The 25,268-nt window shown below is 34.4% G+C and overlaps 1 protein-coding gene across 1 annotated transcript in view; it reads right to left on the bottom strand.

The window, feature by feature from the left end:
* Positions 1–25,268, bottom strand: part of cped1 (cadherin-like and PC-esterase domain containing 1) — an 89,741-nt gene that overhangs the window by 23,351 nt on the left and 41,122 nt on the right. The window contains exon 14 of the mRNA XM_068220747.2: positions 24,002–24,170. Coding sequence (XP_068076848.1) covers positions 24,002–24,170 — 169 coding nt within the window. The remainder of the gene's footprint in view (positions 1–24,001; positions 24,171–25,268) is intronic.

Here is a 25,268-nt window from a genome sequence, read left to right as displayed (position 1 = left end):
ACCTAACCTTCTCACATAAACCTTTCTAAACATTTTCAGAAAAAAAAAAACATGTAATAGTTATTTAAATAATTTATAAATTCAGAATTCTGACATTTCCCCAGAATTGTAATTTTACCATACTTTTTTATTTTAATTTTGCAACTGTATGGAATTCTAACTTAACTTCTTGCAAGTCTGGGTTTATACTATTTTCACTTTACCTTTCTCACTCAAACAAGTCAGCATTGCAAGATGCAAAGACGTCATGTACATTTATGAGAAAAACTACTAATACTAGACTGTAAAAAATTGAATGACAAAAAGTCAAGATAACAAATTTCTTTCAAGTTATACAAAATTTTACTTAATATTTTAATAATGTTTATTAATATTTTAGTCAGATTGATTAATGTAAGTTTTGTATTGTAACTTAACCCTACCCCTAACACCAACACACATTGACCCTAAACCCTAACCCTAAAGCCTTTCACTAAGTAACCCTAACACTAAATAACCCTAGACTCTAAACCATAAACCTCAGACTAAATAAACCTAAACCCTAACACTAAATAACCATAGACTCTAAACCCTAACACTAAATAACCCTAGACTCTAAACCCTAAACCCTAACACTAAATAAGCCTAGACTCTAAACCATAAACCTAAGACTAAATAACCATAGACTCTAAACCCTAAACCCTAATACTAAATAACCATAGACTCTAAATAACCCTAGACTCTAAACCCTAACACTAAATAACCCTAGACTCTAAACTCTAACACTAAATAACCCTAGACTCTAAACTCTAACACTAAATAACCCTAGACTCTAAACCATAAACCTAAGACTAAATAACCCTAAACCCTAACACTAAATAACCATAGACTCTAAATAACAATGGTTACTAAATAACCCTAAACCCTAACACCAAATAACCATAGACTCTAAACCCTAACACTAAATAACCCTAGACTCTACTCTAAACCCTAACACTAAATAACCCTAGACTCTAAACCCTAAACCCTAATACTAAATAACCCTAGACTCTAAACCATAAACCTTAGACTAAATAACCCTAAACCCTAACACTAAATAACCATAGACTCTAAACCCTAAACCCTAACACTAAATAACCCTAGACTTTAAACCCTAACACTAAATAACCCTAAACCCTAACACTAAATAACCATAGACTCTAAACCCTAAACCCTAACACTAAATAACCCTAGACTCTAAACCCTAACACTAAATAACCCTAAACTCTAAACTATAAACCTAAGACTAAATAACCCTAAACCCTAACACTAAATAACCCTAGACTCTAAACCCTAACACTAAATAACCCTAGACTCTAAACCCTATTACTAAATAACCCTAGACTCTAAACCCTAACACTAAATAACCCTAGACTCTAAACCATAAACCTTAGACTAAATAACCCTAAACCCTAATACTAAATAACCCTAGACTCTAAACCCTAACACTAAATAACCTTAGACTCTAAACCATAAACCTAAGCTTAAATAACCCTAAACCCTAACACTAAATAACCCTTGACTCTAAACCCTAACACTAAATAACCCTAGACTCTAAACCCTAAACCCTAACACTAAATAAGCCTAGGCTCTAAACTCTAAACCTTAAACCTTAACACTAAGGGCCTACTCACACTATGCTATCCGAACCGTGCTCAGGCCCTTTTCCCAGATCGTTTGAGAAGTGTGAGTGTGCTGAATCGGGCTCAGGCACGGTTCACTTGGCCGGCCCTGGCCCGGTTGGAAGAGATGGGCCTGAGCACCGTTCATTTGGGCCGAAACTAAAAGCGAGACGTGACTTTATTCATTCTTACTGTTCAATGAACGCAAACTGCCGTAGTTTATTAAAGACGCAAACCCCTCACAGCACCACAGCTGCGCACCTTTAGCAAACATTCTCATTCCTGCAGCATGAGGGCTTTATGATTGTTTATGAGCGCCAAAAGTGGTGGATCTGTTCGGCGAAATATCTGACTGCGTGTCACCGCATCCCTAAGGACTGTTTGGCGAAATATTTGACTGCATGTCACTGCATATCAAACGACTGAAACGATATAACTAGAGAAATCTCCACTGCGCTGCTAAATGAGAGCGCTTCTCACTGAACAGTGCAGCAGCGATGACGTAAGAGTGCCCAGGCCCGATTGTGGTGTAAATGTGGGACGTTGGGGGAGACCAAAGGGCGACAAGAGTGCTTTGGCCCGGTTCGAGGCAATTGTACCTAGTGTGAGTACGGCCTTAATAACCCTAAACCCAAACACTAAATAACCCTAAACTCTAAACCCTAAAACTTAACACTAAATAACCATAGACACTAAACCCTAAACACTAAACCCTAACACCAGATAACATTAAATAACCGTACACTCTTAACCTAAACACTAAATAACACAAAACCCTAAAACAGACAGACAGACAGACAGACAGACAGACAGACAGACAGACAGACAGACAGACAGACAGACAGACAGACAGACAGACAGACAGACAGACAGACAGACAGACAGATAGATAGATAGATAGATAGATAGATAGATAGATAGATAGATAGATAGATAGATAGATAGATAGATAGATAGATAGATAGATAGATAGATAGATAGATAGATAGATAGATAGATAGATAGAAAGATATAGACATTGTATTAAACCACCTTTTCTTAAATTACATTTGATGTCGACATCTTTAAATCAAACACACAAAACTGTTCCACAAAATAAGCAATAAGCTGGTATTCCAATCCTTCAAAACCCTCGAGACCCTTTACATAGTGGAGCGAGATCCAACGCCACAGCTAATAATGAATCAGTCTATATCTGATATGAGATCAGTGGATTTGGCTAATACAAACCACATGAGTACACACACACAAACACACAGCATATCTAATTACTGATCTTTGCAGCGCTCTTCTAATACTCATTTGATATGCTCACTGAAAATGCTTTGCGGGCCAGGTTGAGCTGAAGGGCAGGAGGGGTTCAGCAGGTCAGTGTCGCCTGTTTTGGGGGTCATATCAAAGTTTTGGGGGTTTGGGGTTCATGTGTTTGAATGCTGCTATGGGCGGTTCGTTTTTTGGATTTTTTTTTTCAAAGTGCAGTTGTGTTCGACAGCTGCGGTTTTGACAAATTTAAGGCGAAATGTAAGATGACATATGGAATCTGGTGTGGAGTCAAGCTCTATTATAGGATCTGAGCAATCAAAATATTGATCCCTCATCGACAGAAGGCAACACAAGGATGCAATAAAACCACAGTAAAACTCTGTATTTCTTTCTTTCCTTTCTGTGTCTGTTATAGCCAAGCTTGTGATTGGTGGGCAATTTTATTTTATTTTATTTATAAAGGTGTATTCGGATAGATATTTACATTTTTTTTTAGATATTTAATTATAGTGTTAAATTAATTTTTTCCCCATTTCAGTTTCAACACTATTTCATTAGACTTTTTATCCTTTAATTTATTTTTTAACTAGTTAAATTATAAATGTGTATTCAGATATAAATATATATATCAATATATATATATATATATATATATATATATATATATATATATATATATATATATATATATATATATATATATTTAAGATATTTAATTACTGTGTTAAAGGATTTTTTCCCCGTTTCAGTTTCCGTTTCAGTCTATTTTATTACACTTTTTTATCGTTTTATTGTATTTTATTTTACTCATTTTATTTTATTTTATTTTTAACTAGTTAAAATATAAAGGTGTATTCAGATAGATATTTTTATTTTTTGTTAGATATTTAATTACTGTGTTAGGATTTTTTCCTAATTTCAGTTTTAGACAAAACATTATATTATTACACTTTTTATCATTTTATTTTATTTTATTTCATCATTTCTTAATTCAATTTAATTTTCAATCTTTTCAATCTGTCTGGCTATCCATATATTTCATGCAGCTGTGGCAAAAATCAAGAGACAATCCTGAGTTTCTCTGTGTTTATGGGAATAACTTAAAAAGCTAGAGTAAAATCTATCTATCTATCTATCTATCTATCTATCTATCTATCTATCTATCTATCTATCTATCTATCTATCTATCTATCTATCTATCTATCTATCTATCTATCTATCTATCTATCTATCTATCTATCTATCTATCTATCTATCATCTATCTATCTATCCATCCATCCATCCATCCATCCATCCATCCATCCATCCATCCATCCATCCATCCATCCATCCATCCATCCATCCATCCATCCATCCATCCATCCATCCATCCATCCATCCATCCATCCATCCATCTATCTATCTATCTATCTATCTATCTATCTATCTATCTATCTATCTATCTATCTATCTATCTATCCTATAGTGTCATAATTGTGTGTGTTATGACTGCTCTGCACTTCCCTATGCATGAGTCTCTCTTCATGCCTGTTTCACATGTTGGTTCTTTTCCTCTTTTTCAGGCTAACTGTGGCATCAGATAAGCATTTACTAATTACAGTGAGGAAATGAGCAGAAGTCAAAGCTGTCAGTCTCATCTTTTCGAAACACACACACTGACTTCCTGTGTAATTCAACACTGCCCTGTACCACCTGCAACACACACACTCATGCACACAGCTGCTCTCACTTCACCGTTCTGTCTCTCATTTGGAGAGCTGAAGAATGAAAACCAGCCAGAGTTATTCCGGAACGTAAGTGTGAGATTTAACGGCAGGAAATTTTGGGTCCTTGAAGACAAATTGGACTAAAAATGTTGCATTTTTTGCCTAAGGTCCAAATGAATCACTGCCAAAGCTGATTCTTTTGTGGCTATAGCTGGGAAGGAATGATCTGTAATACCAGGTCAGAGCAATCTTTTGGCACTGTCATTCATGTCAGGCAACATTTTGTAAATGTGTGCTTTTCCGCATTTAAAAATATGCACATATTGAGTTTCATTCAAAGGTTTGGGTTTAGTATGATCTTTATATATTTTTGATAAAAATCCTGCTAACTCACAACCTAAAATAAGATTTCGGGTAATCTATATCCATAAAAGACAATTACCTTATCTTATCTTATATTAATATCTTAATGTAAATTATAGTTCAGCCCCCCCCCCCCCCCCCCCCCTCCCCCCCCCCCAAAAAAAAGAATAGTGATTTACTCGCCCTCAGACCATCAACGATGCACCCAATTTTAAAGTTATCACTCGATTGAATGGGCATTATCAGTGGTTATCAGCTGATAGACATGGGCCAATAGGGGCCTACTAGTTATCATCCATCCACATGGTTAATCAGCCATACTAAGAGAAGACTCCAGATCTGTTTTTACATTACTGTGAAGGTTGGGTTTGGGGTTGGGTAGACATTAATAAAATACAATCATGAGAAATTTAATAAATAATATAATTAATTCTTGTTAACTTCTGGCCGCAGCCGTATGTGATCTATAGCTGATTAACCATGTAGATGGATGACTAGTAGGCCCCTACTGGCCCATATTTATCAGCTGATAACCACTGATAACGCCCATTCAATCGAGTGAAAATATTCGGATCGGCTGAACGACTTTTTTTGTTTTATTTTTTAAATAGTAGAACAATGTTTTCGGTAAAAGAATTTATCAAAGTCCATAAAGACTGATGATAAAATCCAAGAGTGAGTAAATGAACTACCAATTTGGAATTCAGCTGGGTGAACTATCCATTCAGTTCCTGTGAAGTTTAATTGAGCGCTACTGATGCAAAAGGACATTCAAATCCAAACTTAAAACAAACTTATTTTTTCTTTGATCTTATTATTTTATTTGGTTTATGGCTTTGGTATATTGACTAATCTAATGTATTCAAATATATATATCATTGCATAGGATCCTAAAGACCATAGATGCCCAAAGCAGGGCCAACGGGCCAAAGTTGGCGCATTGTAACCTTTGAGGTGGCCCACCATTCCATCTGAGAAGAGAGTGAGAAGGATGGAGAAGGTTGGGGTGAATGGCTTTAAAAGAGATCATCATTTCTAATTTGACGTAACCTCTTTTGGTTGTTTTATTGCTGAACTACAATAAAAGCCAACTGAAGTAAAATGTTTTAATTAAATGTTGTAAATGAATCAGCTTCATTCTGTTTTAAATGAGATTTTTTTACAGTAATAAGTTCATTACGAAATGTAAAAAAGCAATATTAGTTAACGTAAAGCAACGTTGACTAGTTATTTTTAAATATTATTAAACAAATTGCCCATGGCCACTATATTTACCTTCGGCACACCAGCCTTAATTAACGTTGGTTTTCGGCCCTTTATGAGAAAAAAATTGGGCACCCCTGCTATAGACCATATAAAAGAGATCTGTGAGGGGTGTACATGTTTGTGCTGGGCACGTACTGCACACATGTATATGTATATAAAAATTGACGCCATTCTTAATTTTTAAGCTATCATTACCAAAAAAAAAACTTTTATAGAAAGTATTAAATACATTTCAGTAGTTCAGTACATTCTCCTTATGTCATTCTATTGTTATTACGCATAACTAGTTTACATTTTTTATTTGTATCTTTGGATTGTTTGAGTTTTTTCCAACATATGGGTCATTTTCTTCCATTTGAAAAACATTTACCCATAAAACTTATGATGATTTTAATACCTATTATAACCCGCAATACATGAAATTTATGCAACTTAAGGTGAACACTGTAAAAATGATGACACAGCACATAAACAGTATGAAGCATAGCAAAGCCTCAACTCAGACTGCATTAACAGTGGACAGCCAGCGGTTTGATTATTGTGAAATAACTGGGCAGCAGCGTCATAAAAGCACACAGCAGAGCAGGAGGCTTCTGAGTGGGATTGGCAGACAGACCCCTCCTTTAACAGGGACTGATTAAGAACAGGACGGATACATTTACTGAATTCTCTGGTACAAGTGAGCTGGTTAGGTACAAAGCAAAAAAAGGGGGCTGTGGCCAGACCGCAAAACACCAGCAGTCAGCTCCAAAAATCACCATGGGTTCATATTTCATATATTTCCGGATCTGTGGGGAAATTTTCAGACATTGAGTTTCTCCATCTTGCTTGTTTCGGGTACCAGACAACTGACAACCAGTCAAAGAAAATATTTCACATCATTATAAGCAAAATATATGCCAACTTCAAGTTCTGGAAAGTTTCACAAAGGTTTAATCCACTTGGTAAACACTGTTGAACTATCATTGGTCAGTTGCGAGTAGGTAGGTCATAGGTAGGTGTGCTCCGCCTTCCGTTAATGTAAAGTTTATTTCTTCTGCTCAGTCCATCAAGGTCAAACACCAAGAAAAACATGGAGACACTGGAGAGCAGATTTATAGTAAATACTGATACTGCTAACGGCTAAGTGTTGTTACTTCATGGTTTGGTTCATATTTTGGGCTGCTGCTTTTAACGAATGCAGTGTGTGATACCTACAATAAATAATTATTGTGATGTATGGAAGCCAACTTCATTAAGCAAATCCACAAACACCAGCAAAATAAAGCAATTGTATGCAAAAACATAGACTATAATTAACTTACATTTTAATACGTTTTGGTACGAGTATAAAAAAAATAAACAGCAACAACTGAATGTTTTGAAATTGAAGCTGTAACGTAGCCGTGGCGAGAACGAATTTTGGAGTGGCGACTCGCCATGGAAACCATGTAAAAAATAAGACCTAGAGAAATGGTTCTCTGAAGAATTAATTGGAAAACAAATGAAGCTCTATGGTGAAATCTGTGACATCTTGAATATACCCCTGATCAAAAAATCCAACCATTGGATCCATTGGAATACAATCGATTGGAACCAACAATGGCGGTATAGAAGAGTGAATGAAACCTTTTCATTGAAACCTAAAAAATATGACCAGAAAAAAAATGGTTCTCTGAAGAACTAAAAGGTTAATTGTAAAACAAATGAAGCTCTATGGAACCTCTGTGAAATATGTGGAATCTTCTATGTATCCCTGATCAAAAATCCAATGGAACCTTTTCATTGAAACCTAAAAAATAATTGGAAAACAACTGAAGCTCTATGGCACAACTGCGAAATCTATGGCATCTTGAATGCATCCCTGGTCAAAAATCCACACACAGTAGTTAAGGGTAGCATACATCGGCAGCATCATTTTGGAGAAATGAATTGACCCTGACCTACACGGTGCTGTGTGAGGTTAATCCCTGTGTGAGTGGGCCTGGTCTGACAGACTTCAAAAGCAGAGCTCCCGATCACGCGCGCATATATTCCACCCCAGCTCCTGACGGAGCAAAGAAAGGCCACAAGACCCAGTGTGAATGCTTGAGATGGAGAGATTGGAGCATGTGAGAGTGGAAGAGAGGGATGAAAGGTATGGCTGGGTGCATTCAGAAGCTCTCTCCTGTCTCTCTTCATATATACTCCATCATCAATCAACCAAATCAAAACCAATCTGTCAACAGCTGATTGAAAATCGAGACAAAGATCGCAGAAAGAAAACTGAAGGATGGAGGATTAGCAAAATAAGATGGTAATTTGGTCCTAAGAGGACAAAGAAAACATAGAAATTGAAAATTTAGCACCAAAAAGTACAAAACATGCACAAAAGTAAGTGTTATTTTTGAAAACTACATATAAAATAAATAAATAAAAAGTTTTGAAATAATGTGAAACAGCTCAGCATTAAAACAAATCAATTAAATAAAAAATAAAAAAATTAATGAAATAAAAAAATTAATAAATACAATAAAAAATTAAAATAAAAAAAATAAAATAAAATAAATTTTAAAAATTTTGTGGTAGAGTAAAAATGGTAATAAATTGTGAATAAATGATGTAGCTATTAAAATCTGAGGCAATATAGACACCTGCTAGTACAAAACAACCACTATTATCCGTATAATTCATGTAAATATTTATCATTCTAAAGTACTCTGCCAGATACCATAGTCAGCATTCAAATGTGTGGAAGTATGGCTTGAAGTTAGCCAAGTCGCACATGACCAGCAGCTGTGTGTGACTCTCCAGCAAAAATAGAAAAATCTCTTCCCCTAATCAGATCAGCAGAAAAACCGCTGTATCTTATTAGGATTGTGTGAATGTGCCACACTCTGTCAAACCGGCATTTCCCCTGGCTGGTGGTAACTCAGTCCAGCACTAATAAAACCATTAATGTCTGTCATTGTGGCCATTGGCTTTCTGTGGGTTCAGCTTTAGCCAGATCCAGATGTGTGCGGACAGACTGTGGGCAGCAAATAAATGAAAGGGGATTGAGGCTCCCGGTGGAGGTTTCTTCAAGCTGGCGCACTTCAAAGTAAGGATTAAAAACTCCTGACAACATGAGGAAATTAGCACTTTACTCTCTATCACCAAACCAACCGGTGAGGTATGCAGAACGAGCAGTTTCTTTGATTAAGGTCAGAGTCACGTTAACAGGTGAACTGACGGTCAGATAGAATCTGTGAGAAACAAGCTGGTCTTGTATAAAAATATGTGGAGGAACTTAGGAAATCATCCACGCCTCATTAACTGTCCCTCGAGTCTCCTTACAGCTGGCATGAAGATCAGTTTCGGGTGATTCGTTTATAGACAGACAGTGCTAAGAACTTGTTTAAATGTGATACATTTGTGTATTTGTATTGTTTTGTAAGTAATAAACTGTGCTGAAATTTTAAACAGATAAGCATTCAAAAACGTGTGGACTATAAAAACAACACAAAAAAGTAAACAAAACAACTCCCCCTTCAAAACAAATAAATAAATAACCCCCACAAAAAAGTTCTCAAAAGAGAAACAAAACAAAACAGTAAATAACCCCCCCCCAAAAAATCCCAAAACAAAACAGTAAATAACCCCCCCCCAAAAAAAAACTTCTCAACACAAAGCAAAACAAAACAGTAACCCCCCCAAAAAATTCTGAAAACAGTAAATACCCCTCCCCCCAAAAAATTAGCAAAACAAAGCAAAACAAAACAGCAAATAACCCCCTGCCCCCCCCCCCCCCAAAAAAAATAAAAAAAATAAAAACAAAGTAAAACAAAACAGCAAATAATAAACTCCCACAAAAAAAAAAAATAATTTAAAAAAAATCAAAATTCACAAAACAAAAAACAGGAAATAACCCCCCCCCCCCCCCAAGAAAAAATAAATAAATAAATAATTTAAAACAAAAACCAGTAAATACCCCTCCAAAAAAATTCCTAAAACAAAACAGTAAATACAGCTCCCAAAAAAATCTCGAAACAAAGCAAAACAAAACATTACCCCCCCCCCCAAAAAAATTCTCAAAACAAAGCAAAACAAAACAGTAAATAACCCCCCCCCAAAAAAAATCTCAAAACAAAACAGTAAACCCCCCCCCCAAAAAAAAAAACATAAATAAAAACAAAGCAAAACAAAACAGTAAACCCCCCCCCCCAAAAAAAAAACATAAATAAAAACAAAGCAAAACAAAACAGTAAATAATAAACTACCACAAAAAATAAAAATTATGAAAATTCACAAAACAAAAAACAAAACACAAAACAGCAAAAAAATAAAATAAAATAACAACTCAAAACAAAACAGTAAAAAATCCACTCCCAAAAATTTCTCAAAACAAAGCAACAGTAAATACCCCCACCCATCAAAAACAAATTCTCAAAACAAAACAAAGACTACAAAAAAAAAAACCTTACCAAAACAAAGTACTAAATAACTAAAATACTTTCAGAAAAACAAAACAACAACATTTTTACACAAGTTATTTTAGACACAATTTAAATTTAGACACAAGTTCACATGTTATACAAATATTTGTTTAAGACAAACACAAAATCACTAAGCCATAGATCCTTTTGGGTTACATAGAGTTCAGCAATAAGTATAGAATATATAGAAGTAAAGGTACAGTGTGTATTTTTTGCCACTAGAGGGCGAGTATTCACAACAAACAAAGGCATAGTTTAATTATGCCATTACTGAGTGTGAAATCACGAGAGTTGTGGTTTTCATTGTATTTTATGGGACTCCTGCAGAAATCATGTTCGTGGATGAGCAAGTAAGAGTATTCAAAACTTATTACCATGGTTGCAAATAAGCCTGATTTGGAAAAAAACTGCTGATGAAAGCAGTCAAGCTTTGTGAAGCATTGTGATCTTATTGGGAAAAAGATTTTAATTAAAAAATCTTACATGTTGTACCTTACAATAAAAAAAAGGTATGTTTTGGTGTTCATTGGGATCACTAAAACAGTTCTTCATAACTGTCTTTACTGTGTTTGTGTTCACAACAAGATGAAAGCAGGAGCTCTCAAAGAAATTAGGAAGACAGAGGAGAAACGTGTATTTATGCAAGTCAAAACACTGATGCAACCCATCGTGTGTGGGAGTAATAACGGTTTGCATACCTGCCATCCTGCCTGTGTCGTCTTCAACTAATTAAAAATCAAATTGCCCCAACAATCGGGCAACGTTCTGCATTAGCCTGACAATACAGTGGCCAGAGATACTCGAGAGGACTTCAAAGCCCAGCAGGGTGAATGGAGCTTGTGTTTGGCTGGGGGTGCTGGTGGTCCTCAACCCCCCTGCTCCAGTTTACAGACATCCAGCCCTGACCATCATGGTACTCTCGCTGACCCATTGAGGAAAAACATGAAAAGAGAGCAGATGATAGAGCACTTGGTGGAAGAAAGCATCCAGGTGGATTTTGGGAGCCGGTTAAATGGACTGAACACACATTCACATACTGAAATTTACTCATGCTAAAATACTTGGACTTTGTTAAACTGGAAGTCATGAGAATTTGGATAGAGTTGATAATAAAGGTTGTGCAATTTACAGTGCAGTTAAAAACTTGACCGAAATGATTACTGTTATTCAGAATAGTATATTACATGTGGGGAAAAGTAACGTATAATATTACAAAGATATTTGGTAACGCTTTAGTTTAGCTCACAAATCACCTTATTAACAAACCATTAACTAACACTACTAGCTTAATAAACCACTAATTACTTGTATAATATTATAGTTTAATAATAATAATAAAATAAAATAAATAATGTTTAGGTTTGGGGTAGGATTAGGGATGGAGAATAAGATCAGACTTTATAACTAATAATGAAGAGTTAATGTATTAATAATAGGCAAGTGATAAACTAGTAGCTAATAGCAGGAATTGTGACCTAATCTAAAGTGTTACCAAATATTTCTGTTTCAAATAAGTAGTTCTTTTGTATTTTTTATTACTGAAATAATTATATTATATATACAGTTTGAAGTCAGAATTAGTAGCCCCCCTGTATAATTTTTCCCCCGAATTTCTGTTTAATGGATGTTTTTTTTTTCAACACATTTCTAAACATAATAGTTTTAATAACTCATTTTTAATAACTGATTTATTTTATTTTTGCTATGATGACATTAAATATTATTTTACTGGATATTTTTCAAGACACTTCTATACAGCTTAAAGTGACATTTAAAGGCTTAATTAGAGGCAGATTAGGGTAATTAGGCAAGTCATTTTATAATGATGGTTTGTTCTGTAGACTATCAGAAAAAATATATAGCTTAAAGGGACTAATAGTTCTGTCCTTAAAATGGTGTTTAAAAAATTAAAAACTGCTTTTATTCTAGCCGAAATTAAACAAATAGTACTTTCTCCAGAAGAAAAAAAAATATTATCAGACATACTGTGACAATTTTCTTGCTCTGTTAAACATCATTTGGGAAATATTTAAAAAATCAAAAAAATCAAAAGGGGGCTAATATTTCCGACTTCAACTGTAGTTTTCTAACAAATATTAATCAGCACAACTGTTTAGCAAATCAATAACAATAACAAAGGTCATCATATTTGTAAATATTGCTGTTTGAACTGTATTTTTATAGATCAATATGCACCTGTTAGGAATAAGACTTTTAAAATGTATAAATTCTTACAAAACTTTTAAAATGTATAAATAAATCTTCTATATATTTTCAAGTAATTATTGTGTATAAAAAAACTGGAGAACTGAAAAGACTAGAACTGTGTGTCAAATGGCACACTATATACTATGGCCTTTTGCACTATAATGCACTTACACACTCAACAGCATGGTATTTGAACTAGTTTTACTAGTGGTATTTGTTTTTTAATAAGCGGATATTCAAACCGTTTCCCAGATGACGTTTGACAGTTGACAAATTAGTGACATAAATGACCAAACTAACAAATATTCATAAGTCCTGCCATGAATTTAACAGCATTCACCATCAGGAGCTGGTATAATCACACTCGTAGGAGAATTTATCTTTTAAAATCCAAAATAAATAAAGTAATCCAACGTCAGTGCCCGATAGCTCAGCCCCTTCTGCTTTTGTGGCCACTGAGTGTGTGAAGTTTCCAACACTACACACTTTAAAGTGCACTGTAGAATAAAATGAAAATTTCAGCATGAACACACTACTTACACTATTTAAACTACCAAATGGCGTACAGAGGTGCATAAGTATGTGATTTGAGATGCAAATCAGGGATCAGGGGGTGCCAAACTTTTCAGCCTGCAAACCTCAAAAATAACAATGCCAGTGACTAGTGACCCCAAATATTCTATGAGGTGGTTATACATACAGAAAGGTTGCATGCAGTGGCGCACACACACTAAAAGGCCCAAGCCTATTCTTTGTTTATTTTTTTTTTTTTTATCTATGAGAGTGCTGTAAATGTGCCAGAAATCTGCTGCATCTGATGCTATTGCTGTGTCTTTAATATAATGTAATCAATCCAAGAACTGCAATCCTATGGAGAAAAAAGGCTGTAACTATAAAATACTGTTTTTATCTTCTGTAGGTTATGGATAAAATAGGGTAATTCTAATAGTTTTTATTTAGATTTTTGGAAATCACCAAGTGACCCCCCTTTATTGTCCCATGAACCCCACTTCAGGAACCACTGTCTTAGATAAATGTTTTTGTTTTCTATATAATCAAGTATGAATAATTGATAGCTTCACCTTTAGAGACTCAATAATTATTCATTAGTAAATTTATAATTACTTCAAAACAAATAATCTGAAATTGCTGTAATTTTGGTGACAGAAAAGCTGCACAGAATCTGACTTTTAAAATTAGACAAATTATTAGCCAAGAATGTCTCACTTCAACAACTCTAAATAAATGATAAGTGCTAAATGTGTGGACAAGCATCATTAAAATAACTGTACTAACTCTACAGTCTACCAAAAATTGAAATAAACAAATCTCTACTGTTTTTTTTTTCAGACAAGCTAGAAAGAATTCCATTGCTAACAGACCATTACATCCTTTAGCACTTTATTGCTCTTATAAGCCATACAGCACTGAAAAGGCCACACTGTTTTTAAAAACTCCTCATCTGTATATTTACAGTGCCAAGGTGACACAGAATATGTCCCTTCTCCTAATTAGCGACTCAATAAACACTGAAGTCTCAATACATACACATCAGTGTGCCAAACACAGCTGGAGCGGGGTTTAGGAACCAGGGGTCAGCAAACTAATGACAACACCAGGCGAAAGACTTTAAGATCCACAGAAGGAACGAGAGACGCACACAAACCCCCGTTAACTGCTTCAGAATGGAAGTAGCAATCCATTAAACCTGACTAAACGTTCACGTATGAGGAATAGATCTTTAGACCCTTTCAAACTTCAAGTACTGATGTCAAACAGCATAAATGAATCATAAAGGTGACCCGTACCTCTTGCATGGGATATATTAAATCGTTTGAAGCCATTCAGGGATTGATGGTTCCCATGAAAAGCCTTTAGCATACATTTAACCTTTCCATTGAACAAAAGGGGTTCTTTATAGTGGAGAAGGCTTCCATAAAATGTTATTTCCATGTTATTCTTTTTAAATCACAGAAAATCTCTAAAGGGAATGGAAAGTGATTCTTCAATCATTGCTGAAAATTAAAAATGATCAGAATTTTAGGGTGGTAAATCAGGAAAAAAAAAAGGTTTTAATAAATAATTAGCAAGTAATCTGAAAAGATTTCATTATGTTTCGGCTTTCTCTTTGTAACAAATAACTTTTAGCATTATGCTATATAGTTTGAAAGCAATTGATGCATATTAGAGCAACTGTATCCTTAAAAGGATCGTTCACCTAAAGAATTATAATTCCACATCAAATACTACCCTTTCACTAATTCAAAACCTACATGCGTTACTTTCTTCTATTAAAATGGCTGGCATCCATTGATTTTATTAGTATTTTTTTTCAACTATGGACGTTGATGGGTGCCAGCGACAAGAATTCTTCAAAATATCATCTATATTCACCTGGGGATATTCATCCCAAGGCCTCTAGAAATTGTGCAGTGCCATTGATTTGATCCAAGACCTGTGAAGAGATGAAGCCAACCATAGAGCACTTCTAAAGGTATCCATAATCTTGGACCAGGCTGTACCCTAAGCAGATGCTTTGGCGATCATGGAGGAGTGGAGAGTATGAGACTGATTCCTGAAAGACCACAGTGACAAGCGAGTCTTTGCATTGATCCAGTAGGCCAGTCTGAACACCCGCCGGTGACCTACTTACATCTGCAGCTTCTCTACGATTGATATCCAGCATATTCCAGCCTCCGGTGCCTAGACTGGAGTTCTGCAAAAGAAGCTTAGCCAGAGGAGAGATGGCCGTGCCCAACTGAGCCTGGTTTCTCTCAAAGTTTTTTCCATCATCTTCATCAACTGGTGAAGTTTTGTTCCTTGCCACTGTCGCCGCTGCCTTGTTTGGTTTGGGACTTGTGGAGCTGTGCATCAATGGATTTGCTCTTTAGTCTTTGGGCTTTCAGCAGTGAAATTTAAACTGAACTGAACTAAACAGAACTTCAGCTCTGGAAACTGGACTGACACTGTTTCAATCTTCTAGAACTTCAATGTTAAGCTGCTTTGACACGATCTACATTGTAAAATTGCTATAGAATAAAGATGAATTGAACTGGATTGTGTTCAACAGAGGAAGGAAACTCAAAACATTTAAAACCACATGATAGAAAATAAATGAGGAGTCAATTTAAATTTTTTGGGGGTCTCTTTAAGACTATGATTTCCATTTTTTTGAGGAAAAGTTTTCTTTGCTGATCCGATTACACATGCTAATCTAATTGCTTTTGGCATAGTGAAGTTAAAAAGAGCTTCTGATGGATGCTGAGGCTTGTAATGGCAAACAGAGCGAGTAGAAGAGGAAAGGCAGATGGTGGATGTGGACGTCAACATGCTGTGACTTCAAAAGAATTGCTGTGCACTGCCACCTTGCCTGCTCTGTCCCTTCTGCGCTAATGTTTTCCACAGTAATGAAGGACAGAGAGGTTTTGAGTGTCTAAATACATATGTTTTTTTCAGCTCTGTCACATCTTGAGGCATAAATGGCGTGCTCATAATGTCAGTTGAAATGAGACCTGTGCGTTCTGGTCCACTGCTGTCAGTCCAGCGGTTGCAAGGCTTGTGTGAACTGCTCCTCAGAACTAAACAAGAACTGTGGTAAAAAGATGCTCATATGCAGTTGGAAAGAATTAATCGCTCTTGCATTGTTTTCCCTCAAGACCACCCGATGTGTTTTGGCTCGGGATAGAAATACAAAAATGGAGCTCGCTTCAGACTTGTGCTACATTTGAATTTTGTGAACGTTCATAAATAAAGATAAGCACATACAAATCATCTGAGCGCATGCCAACAAGCCAATCTCCTCCGCTGTGTTTGAATGTCAACTCGAGGCTTGAAGAACACCCATCATATGCAGGGGAAAAGCTCCAGATCTCTGAAACCGCACTGTGGCTTCTACTCTTAAAAAAAAAAAAGAAGCTTCCTACTCCAAACCCATTCCATCACAAGCCATATGTCAACACAGAACTAAGGAGAGACAGAGAAGTTGCATCTAGTTCATTTACAAAACAAAACAAAAAGGTTTTAGAGCAATACAGTTAAGGGGTGGTTCAGTTAGGAATGAAAATAGTTTACTCTAAATCATAATTGTGTAACACAAAAATGATAGGTGGAAAAAATGTTACAACTATCTGAAGCTTTGCATCATGTATACGACTGGTGTTTGAAGCCTTGAGGTCACATTCAGACACAACAGAGGAGTTTGGATTGTTCTGTTGATTTAAAGGTAGGTGTTTTTTTTATTTTTTTTTATGAACTTTCCCTAAACTCAAATGTAGCACAATCCATCAAATGGACAAAAGTTGTTAAATTTTTATAACAAAAGAAAAAAATAATAAAACAGTTGTACTTTAGAGAATCTAAACCATGCAGTTTATAATTAAAAAGTTCAAATGAACTGATTAAAATGACTTTACAGTCAAATTATTAGTTAAGATACGAAGAAAAAATAAAGTATGCGCTTTTTATAACCACTTTTTAAATGTGAAGAAAAAATAGATAATGTAGAATACAGCAGACAAATTTCACAAAAACATAGTAAAAAACTGTTAAATTACACACACACACACACACACACACACACATATATATATAAACAACTATACACTAAGACTATTCTACATGCACAGAGTGCAAATATTAACTTTTGTTTATTAAATTTACAACTGCAATAAATAAATTCACTAAAACTGACTTATGCTGAATTTATATGCAGAGAAGTTTGGATTGTTCTGTTGATTTAAAAGTACTGTTTTTTTATTTCTTTTTATTATTTATGAACTTTCCCTAAACTCAAATGTAGCACAATCCATCATACAGACAAAAAGTAGTTGTAATTTTATTTTTTAAAATAAATAATTAAAATAGTTGTTTTCAAGAGAAGAAACTTAAATGAAAAGGTTCAATTTTAAAACAAACTATATATATTTTTTTCTTTTTTTTGCAGTCAAATTATTTGTTAAAATATATATATATATTTTTAAAATCAAGTCTGCACTTTTTGTAACCATTATTTTAAATGCAAAGAATTAAAATGATATCAAATTAAACAATGTAAAATAGAGCAGACAAATCTCATTAAAAATGCACTAACACGTGTAATAAACAAACATGTTTCCAAAGTATAAAAAAACAATCCACAAACACTATACGCATAAAGTGTAAAAATTAATGTGTTGTTTATTAAATTGACACCTGCAATAAATAAATTTACAAAAACTGACTGACTTTATAAGCGAAGCAGTTTGGATCGTTCTGTTGATTTAAAGGTAATGTTTTTTTATTTTTATTTATGAATTTTCCCCCTAACTCAAATGTAGCACAATCCATCATATGGAAAACAGCAATTAACATTTTATTTAAAAAATAATATTAAAATAAAATAAAATAGTTGTATTTTAAGAGAAGAAACTAGTTTAGAATGAAAAGGTTCAGATGAAAAAGAAATACTGTATGTATGTATGTATATATATGTATGTATGTATATATATATATATATATATATATATATATATATATATATATATATATATATATATATATATATATATATATATATATATATATATACATATTTTTTTTTACAGTTAGTTTATTTGTTAATTATATCAACATATGATTATATTGTTTACTAAATTCACAATTGGATTAAATAAATTCCCTAAAACTGTTAGCATGTTATTCCCTAAACTCAAATATAGCAAAATCCTCAAATTATTTGTTAAAATATAAAGAAAAAAAGTAAAGCCTGCACTTTTAATAACCACTATTTTAAAAGCAAAGAATTAATAAATGAAATTAAACTGTAAAGTACATTAGACAAATCTAATTAAAAACACAAGAAAAAAACACAACATTATTCTACAGGAATGGAGTGTAAATATCAACATATTGTTCAGTAAATTGACAACAGCATTACATAAATTCCCTAAAACTGGCTGGATTTATATCCCCACCAGGGATGCTGGGTTATGCATCATGTCACTCTTAAATACGTGAATGAATGAAAGAAATGATTTGTTGCGAACAATGTTTTCCAGCTGGAGGTTTTCAAAACAGTGGATAATTCATCAAGCTTAGCGCTCATATTTATATGCTGGATGAGGTCAGGAAGCCTTGTGTGTATTAATGAGGTACACATGGTGCTGAAAGAAGTGAATTACTACTTCACACGTACAGATATCCTTTGCTCCCTCAGCACCAAAAGGTTGTTTTCTGAAGAACCCCATGTGAATGCTAAAGTCAGTAAATTCTGACGCTGCTTATGGTTTTCAGATCGTGTCCCCGGTGCACAAAGAGAAAAGTTATGAATGTGTTTGTCTCTTTTAAGCCCTCAGACAACCTTTTGGTTTGTCTTTGAGGAGAAACGTGATAAAATGCATGATTTCCAGAGTATTGCCCCCTTTTTGGGATCGAGGGACAAATGGAGGAATGCAATATGAATGGATTGGTGGCAAACCACACACACGCAGATGACTGAAGACCGAAATGAGCACTCGACATAGTCACTAGTTTGACTAATTGGTAACATAACTATCCCAAACATACATTTAAATGAACTTTGCACGCACATTAATTCTTAATAATCGGTTTAGCATTTAACCGAACACATGATGTGTGTTCGGTTAAATGCTTCGCTGCTCATCCGTTTGCACTGGCTGCCAGTTGCTGCTCGCATCAAATTCAAAGCTCTGATGTTTGTTTACAAAGCGACTGCTGGATTTGCTTCTTCTTATCTGCTCTCACTTTTGCAGATTTATGAGCCCTCCAGAAACTTGCGTTCTGTGTATAAACGTCGCCTCGTGGTTCCATCATAAAGAGGGAAGAAATCACTTTCCCGAACTCTCGCTTTCAATCTGCCCAGTTGGTGGAATGAATTCATTAACTGCATCAGAACGAAAGAAACGACTCAAGAAACGACTAAAAACTCAACTATTTAGTCTTCACTTCCCATCCTAATCTGTATTGCCTCTCTGGTTCTACCGCTAACTGTATTACAATAAATAAATAAATAAATAAAATAAAAAACTAATGTTTTGCTTCTTACACTTTACATTCCTGAAACTTGCCTACAGCACTTATTCATTCTTGCTCTTTTAGTTGTGTAAATTGCTTTCTTGTCCTCATTTGTATGTCACTTTGGATAAAAGTGTCTGCTAAATGACTAAATGTAAATGTGTGGTTTAAGCAACAGGATTCTTTGGTGATTGTCAAAGACACCAATTTAAAAGGTCAATTAATTCAATTCCCTGTGTCCAACTAATGAAAACACAGAAATGGGATTTATTTATTAGGAAAACACACAGCCTTTTTAGTTTGCATGTTTTGAAATGCGAAATCTTTTCAGAAAACTCTCCAGAATTTCACACTTAATGTATTTAAGATGCCTGAGACAGAAATGCTCTCTAGAGATGATGGTGTCATCGGCACATTATAACTGGAGATAAAAAGCCATAAAACACTTTCATTTTGAGCTACAGAGTCACGAACAGTCACACTATTATTTTCTTGTTCACACATTGATTTCTTTTTTTGTCATTCTGTTTCAACTCAAGTTTATTTGTATAGCACTTTATATCAGTAACACTTTAGTGTAGGTCCCAATTCATGCTATTAATCTTGGCTTATTACCTGCCTGTTATTAAAATATGAACTGGTCATAGTTATAAAGTATGATCTTATTCTGCATCCCTAATCCTACACTGTAAAACCAGACAGTCAATTTTATCAAATGAAATGAGTGTAGTTAACTCAAAATTGACTGAAAGTTAATTCTACTCATTTGAAAAGAGTTTTGAACTCAGTGTTTAGGGTAATGAGTTAATTAAATACTGTACCTCAGAGCAAGTTCACAACACTCATATAGAAAGTTTTTTTACTCAAATGGTTTGTTGCAATCGATTTCCTCAAACAGTTTGAGTTGCCTTAAGTTATTGGGTTTTACAGTTCTCTGCTGGTTTGAGTTCTCTTCATTTATTGGGTTTTACTGTGCTCAAATTGCTTCATTTACTCAAAAGGATTAATTTCACAGTACTCACTGGGATTAGTTTTTGAACTTAAATGGTTTGTTGCAGTTTTCTCAAATGGTTTGAGTTACCTTAAGTTTTGTGGTTTTACAGTTTACCCAAAATCTTAACCACTAACTTTTAATAACTATGAATAAATAGCTAATTAGTAGTTAATTAAGCTAGTAGTGTTAGTTAATGGTTTGTTAACACTGTGAATTGTGACCTAAACTAAAGTGCTACCCACTTTTCACAATATTTATTGTTATAAAGCAGCTTTACAAAAGGTGCACATGATTGCATTATAAGCAAAATCAGAAGAGTTAAGGAGTTGTGTATAGGGCGGACATTATATATGATCATAGTTAACCTGTAGTTATATAACATATAGCTGTGGTTCCCAAAGTGGGGGACAACTGGGGGTCACTTGGTGATTTCCAAAGGTCAAATAAATTTGATTAAACTATTAAAATTACCATATTTTAACATGCAGAAGATAAAAATAGTAGTCTTAAAAAAGTAACAATATGCAAATAAAAAGCCATCAGCCTTTAATTTTTTCCATAGGATTGGGGTGTTTACATAAGATTCACAACACATCAATAGTGTCAGCTGCAGCAGACTGATTTTATAGCATCAGGTTAAACTTTTTGACACCTTTATGGCAGTCAAATACATTAAAAATAAATACAAACTGAACATTAAGGATGATCTCTGAGTGGCGGTCTCTAAAATCAAACCAAGAATAGATTAGCCACAATTTGAAGCCACAAGCCATGTCACCCTGCAGCCCAAGAACGGTTACTAACTGAAGCTAAGCAGGGCTGAGCCTGGTCAGTACCTGGATGGGAGACCACTAGGGAACACTAGGTTGCTGTTGGAAGTGGTGTTAGTGTGGCCAGCAGGGGGCACTCAACCTGTGGTCTGTGTGAGTCCTAATGCCCCAGTAAAAGTGAAGGGGACACTTTGGATGAGAAGTTAAACCGAGGTCCTGACTCTCTGTGGTCATAAAAAATCCCATGGCATTTCTCGTGAAAGAGCAGGGGTGTAACCCCAGTGTCCTGGCCAAAGTTCCTCTATCGGCCCTTACGATCATGGCCTCCCAATCATCCCCTTCCACTGAATTGGCTCGATCACTGTCTCTGCACTCCACCAATAGCTGGTGTGTGGTTAGCGCACTGGCGTTGTTGTCATCCAAGTGGATGCTGCACACTGGTGGTGGTGTAGAGAGACCCCCCTCATGATTATAAAGCGCTTTGGGTGTATGGCCATACACAATAAATGCGCTATATAAATACACACGTTACATTACATTTGTGCTGAAAACACTGTGCCCACTGGGCTCATTATGTGAGGCTAATAATAAATTATTGTAGCCTATTTTTGTTAGACCATTGTGCAGTGTGGAACATTTGTATATTTAGACTCACCTCCAAAGAATTTGGGGCTTGCGAGTCACTGGAATTGTTATTTTGCGGTAGTTGGCTGAAAAGTTAAGGAACCCCTGGTATATAGTGTCGAACATATGTGTATACGTTCAATAAAGTTTATTTGTGTATTAAGTGTTTGTGTTGTCCTCAGAGCATCCTTTTCAGTAGTATACTCTTAATAAATATCCTTGCGCTAACTACTCTGTTAAGAGAGGAATGTGTGAAAATATGTGTGAGGAAATGTGCAGCATGCTTTTCTCTTAATACCCAAACCAGAACATGAGAAACAGACATAATGCTGATCACATTACTGTGCAACTGACAATGAAATTGAACATTCCAGTCAAGTCCCATCACATCACGTTTATTTATGAGCCACTTTATACACTAAGCAACAGTGTCTGTCTTACTTTTAATTAGAATCTAACCAGTAGATTATGCATGTTCACATTACTTGTGTCCTATCCCCTAATGGACTGAATACAAGAAATAATCACCACTGAACAAAGGTATTTACTAGCTGTATCTTTTCCAGAAAGTTTGTTTTAAAAAGGTGTTTTGAAACAAACTCCAAATAAATTTACCCTTTAAAAGCAATTAGTTACTTTACAGTACTTAAAAAAGTGAGTAAAGCCATTGTAACCTAGAACTATTAAGTTGACTTAATTTTTTAAATCATACACATGCAGTCGTTGATTTACTTTCATTTTAAGGCAACAGGTTTACTCACTTTAAGTAAAGTCAACTAATGGTTTTGCCTTATTTTGTTCAAAATTACATGGCATTAAGTCATTTTTTTTATTTTGCTTTAATAAATTGAGGCTTTTAAACAAGATATGTAAAGTTGTCAATGAAAAATTAACGAAAGAATATTAAAACCTTTTAATCATTCAATTTATTTATCTACTTAAATGTGCATAAATATGTATTTATTTAGTTTTTATATTAATTTTAACAATATTATTAAATAATATTCAAATGTTTAGATGATTTATGCACATTTATGTACCGTTTACAGTTGGTAAATAAAATACATGAGAGACTTACTAAAGTTTGCTTCCCAAAAAAGTGGTTCTAATTAAATTTGCGCCTTTAAAAAAAAGTTTAAATGTTGTTATTAATAATTCCATGCATTATCTTTCAGCTCCTCTAAAAATCATTCTGCTAAAATCTACATTTTATTTATTTTACTTATTTTTAATCTATCCATAATCAAACTATTTGTAAGCCTTTATAAAATAGTAATCACCAGTAAAACATTCTAATTAGTCAGCTAACATGAAATGTCTCTATATAAACACAGATACATAGAAACAGAAATCTGCTGTGATCCTGTATAACAGTGAGTCTAGAATCAGTGCAGTTGGCTTGCGCTAAAATCTATACATCTTCAAGACAGAAGGTGCCACACTGGCTTGAGTTGATGAAGTGAATCTAAGATAGAAGCACAAACTTCAATTTGAGTTGTTGTTTTTTTTTCAGCTCTCAAGACTTATTTATATATAAAAAAAATCCACAGACCCTCTTGTGGGCTACAAGAAACACTCTAAATCCTGCTTAAAATACTAAATACTGCTTAAAATACTCAAACTTCATAAGAATGCAGACAAATTCCTCTCTTTGACAGATGTGTATAGTAAGTGTGTGTTGATGAGTTTAGAGGAGGAATTAGAGATAATGTGTGTTCTTACCTGCACAAAACTGCACATCACATACTCATCAAACATTGGCAGACTGGGCCGGCTTTCGCGGTATATGTTTAGAGTGTATATCGTCATGACGACAGGCTCGGCCTCTGATTCGTCCATCACCAGAATGTTGATTCTGCTGTTGCCCAGGCCAACTGGGTAATTCGCCATCCTGAAGGAAACAGAGAAAAATAGTCAGCGTACCCGATCACATATGCACACACACACACACACGCACACCTTTCACTTTTAGGGTTATTCATGTCGTGACAGAGGAGGAGGATTACTGTGGATTAGAACTGGGTCCCTGCCAACAGATGACCCCACAGTCATGGACAAATAAGACTGTGCTTTAAAAAAACCTTGAGAAAGACGACAGTCCCGACTGCCTTTAGATGGATCAGTTAAATAGATCTATTAACTTAACCATTTATTCTTGCTACAATGTAAGATGTGATCTAAACCATTAAAAATACTTTTATTTGTACAATTTTATTAAATCAGAATGAGAGAGAGAGAATTTTGAGTTCATTGCCATATCAGCTTTGGTGGCTGTGTCACGGCAAAAAAAAAAGATCAAGTTTACCACATTTTATAAATACCAATTTTCTATAATTATAAAAATATTCTAACAATTAAATGTAAATACACAAGATTAAAATACATAAATAATAATAATGATAATATATAAGATCATATATAAGAATATATCAAATCTAAGGTTTAATTTTGATAAAAATGGGACAATTTTAGAAGGATTTAAATCAGGATAAATTTGTCATATTTAATAAATACCCGTAAACATACACATTCATATTCTGCAGTATTATTATTTTTATATATTATTAGCATTTCAAATGTGAACTTTGCATACACCCCTCACAAATCTATCTTTTAAATTTATATTTTTAATAGGAAGCAATTTAATATTATATTAGTGCATATACATTAGATTAGTCAGTACTGAAGCCAAATCTGGAGCTAATCTAACAAAATTACTTATGATAACGGTCCACAAACTAGTATAGCCAAATTTATATGTTATAGAAAAATATTAAATACAAATATATGAAGAGAAAAAAAATCAAGAGAAGCAGAAAGATTGAAAAATTTAGCTGAAATTTAAATTTTTGCAATATTTTGCTTGAATTTAAATGTCATCTTTTAGTTTCTTAATATGTTTGGTGACTAAAATATTATTTTAATAAATTAATCAGTTTAATTATTCTGTTTTGTTTTTCATGCATCAACATACATTGAATATATTGAC

This window comes from Danio rerio, chromosome 4 (genome assembly GCF_049306965.1).
Source record: "Danio rerio strain Tuebingen ecotype United States chromosome 4, GRCz12tu, whole genome shotgun sequence".
Taxonomy (NCBI): domain Eukaryota; kingdom Metazoa; phylum Chordata; class Actinopteri; order Cypriniformes; family Danionidae; genus Danio; species Danio rerio.
This window is presented reverse-complemented; position numbering and strand designations above follow the sequence as displayed.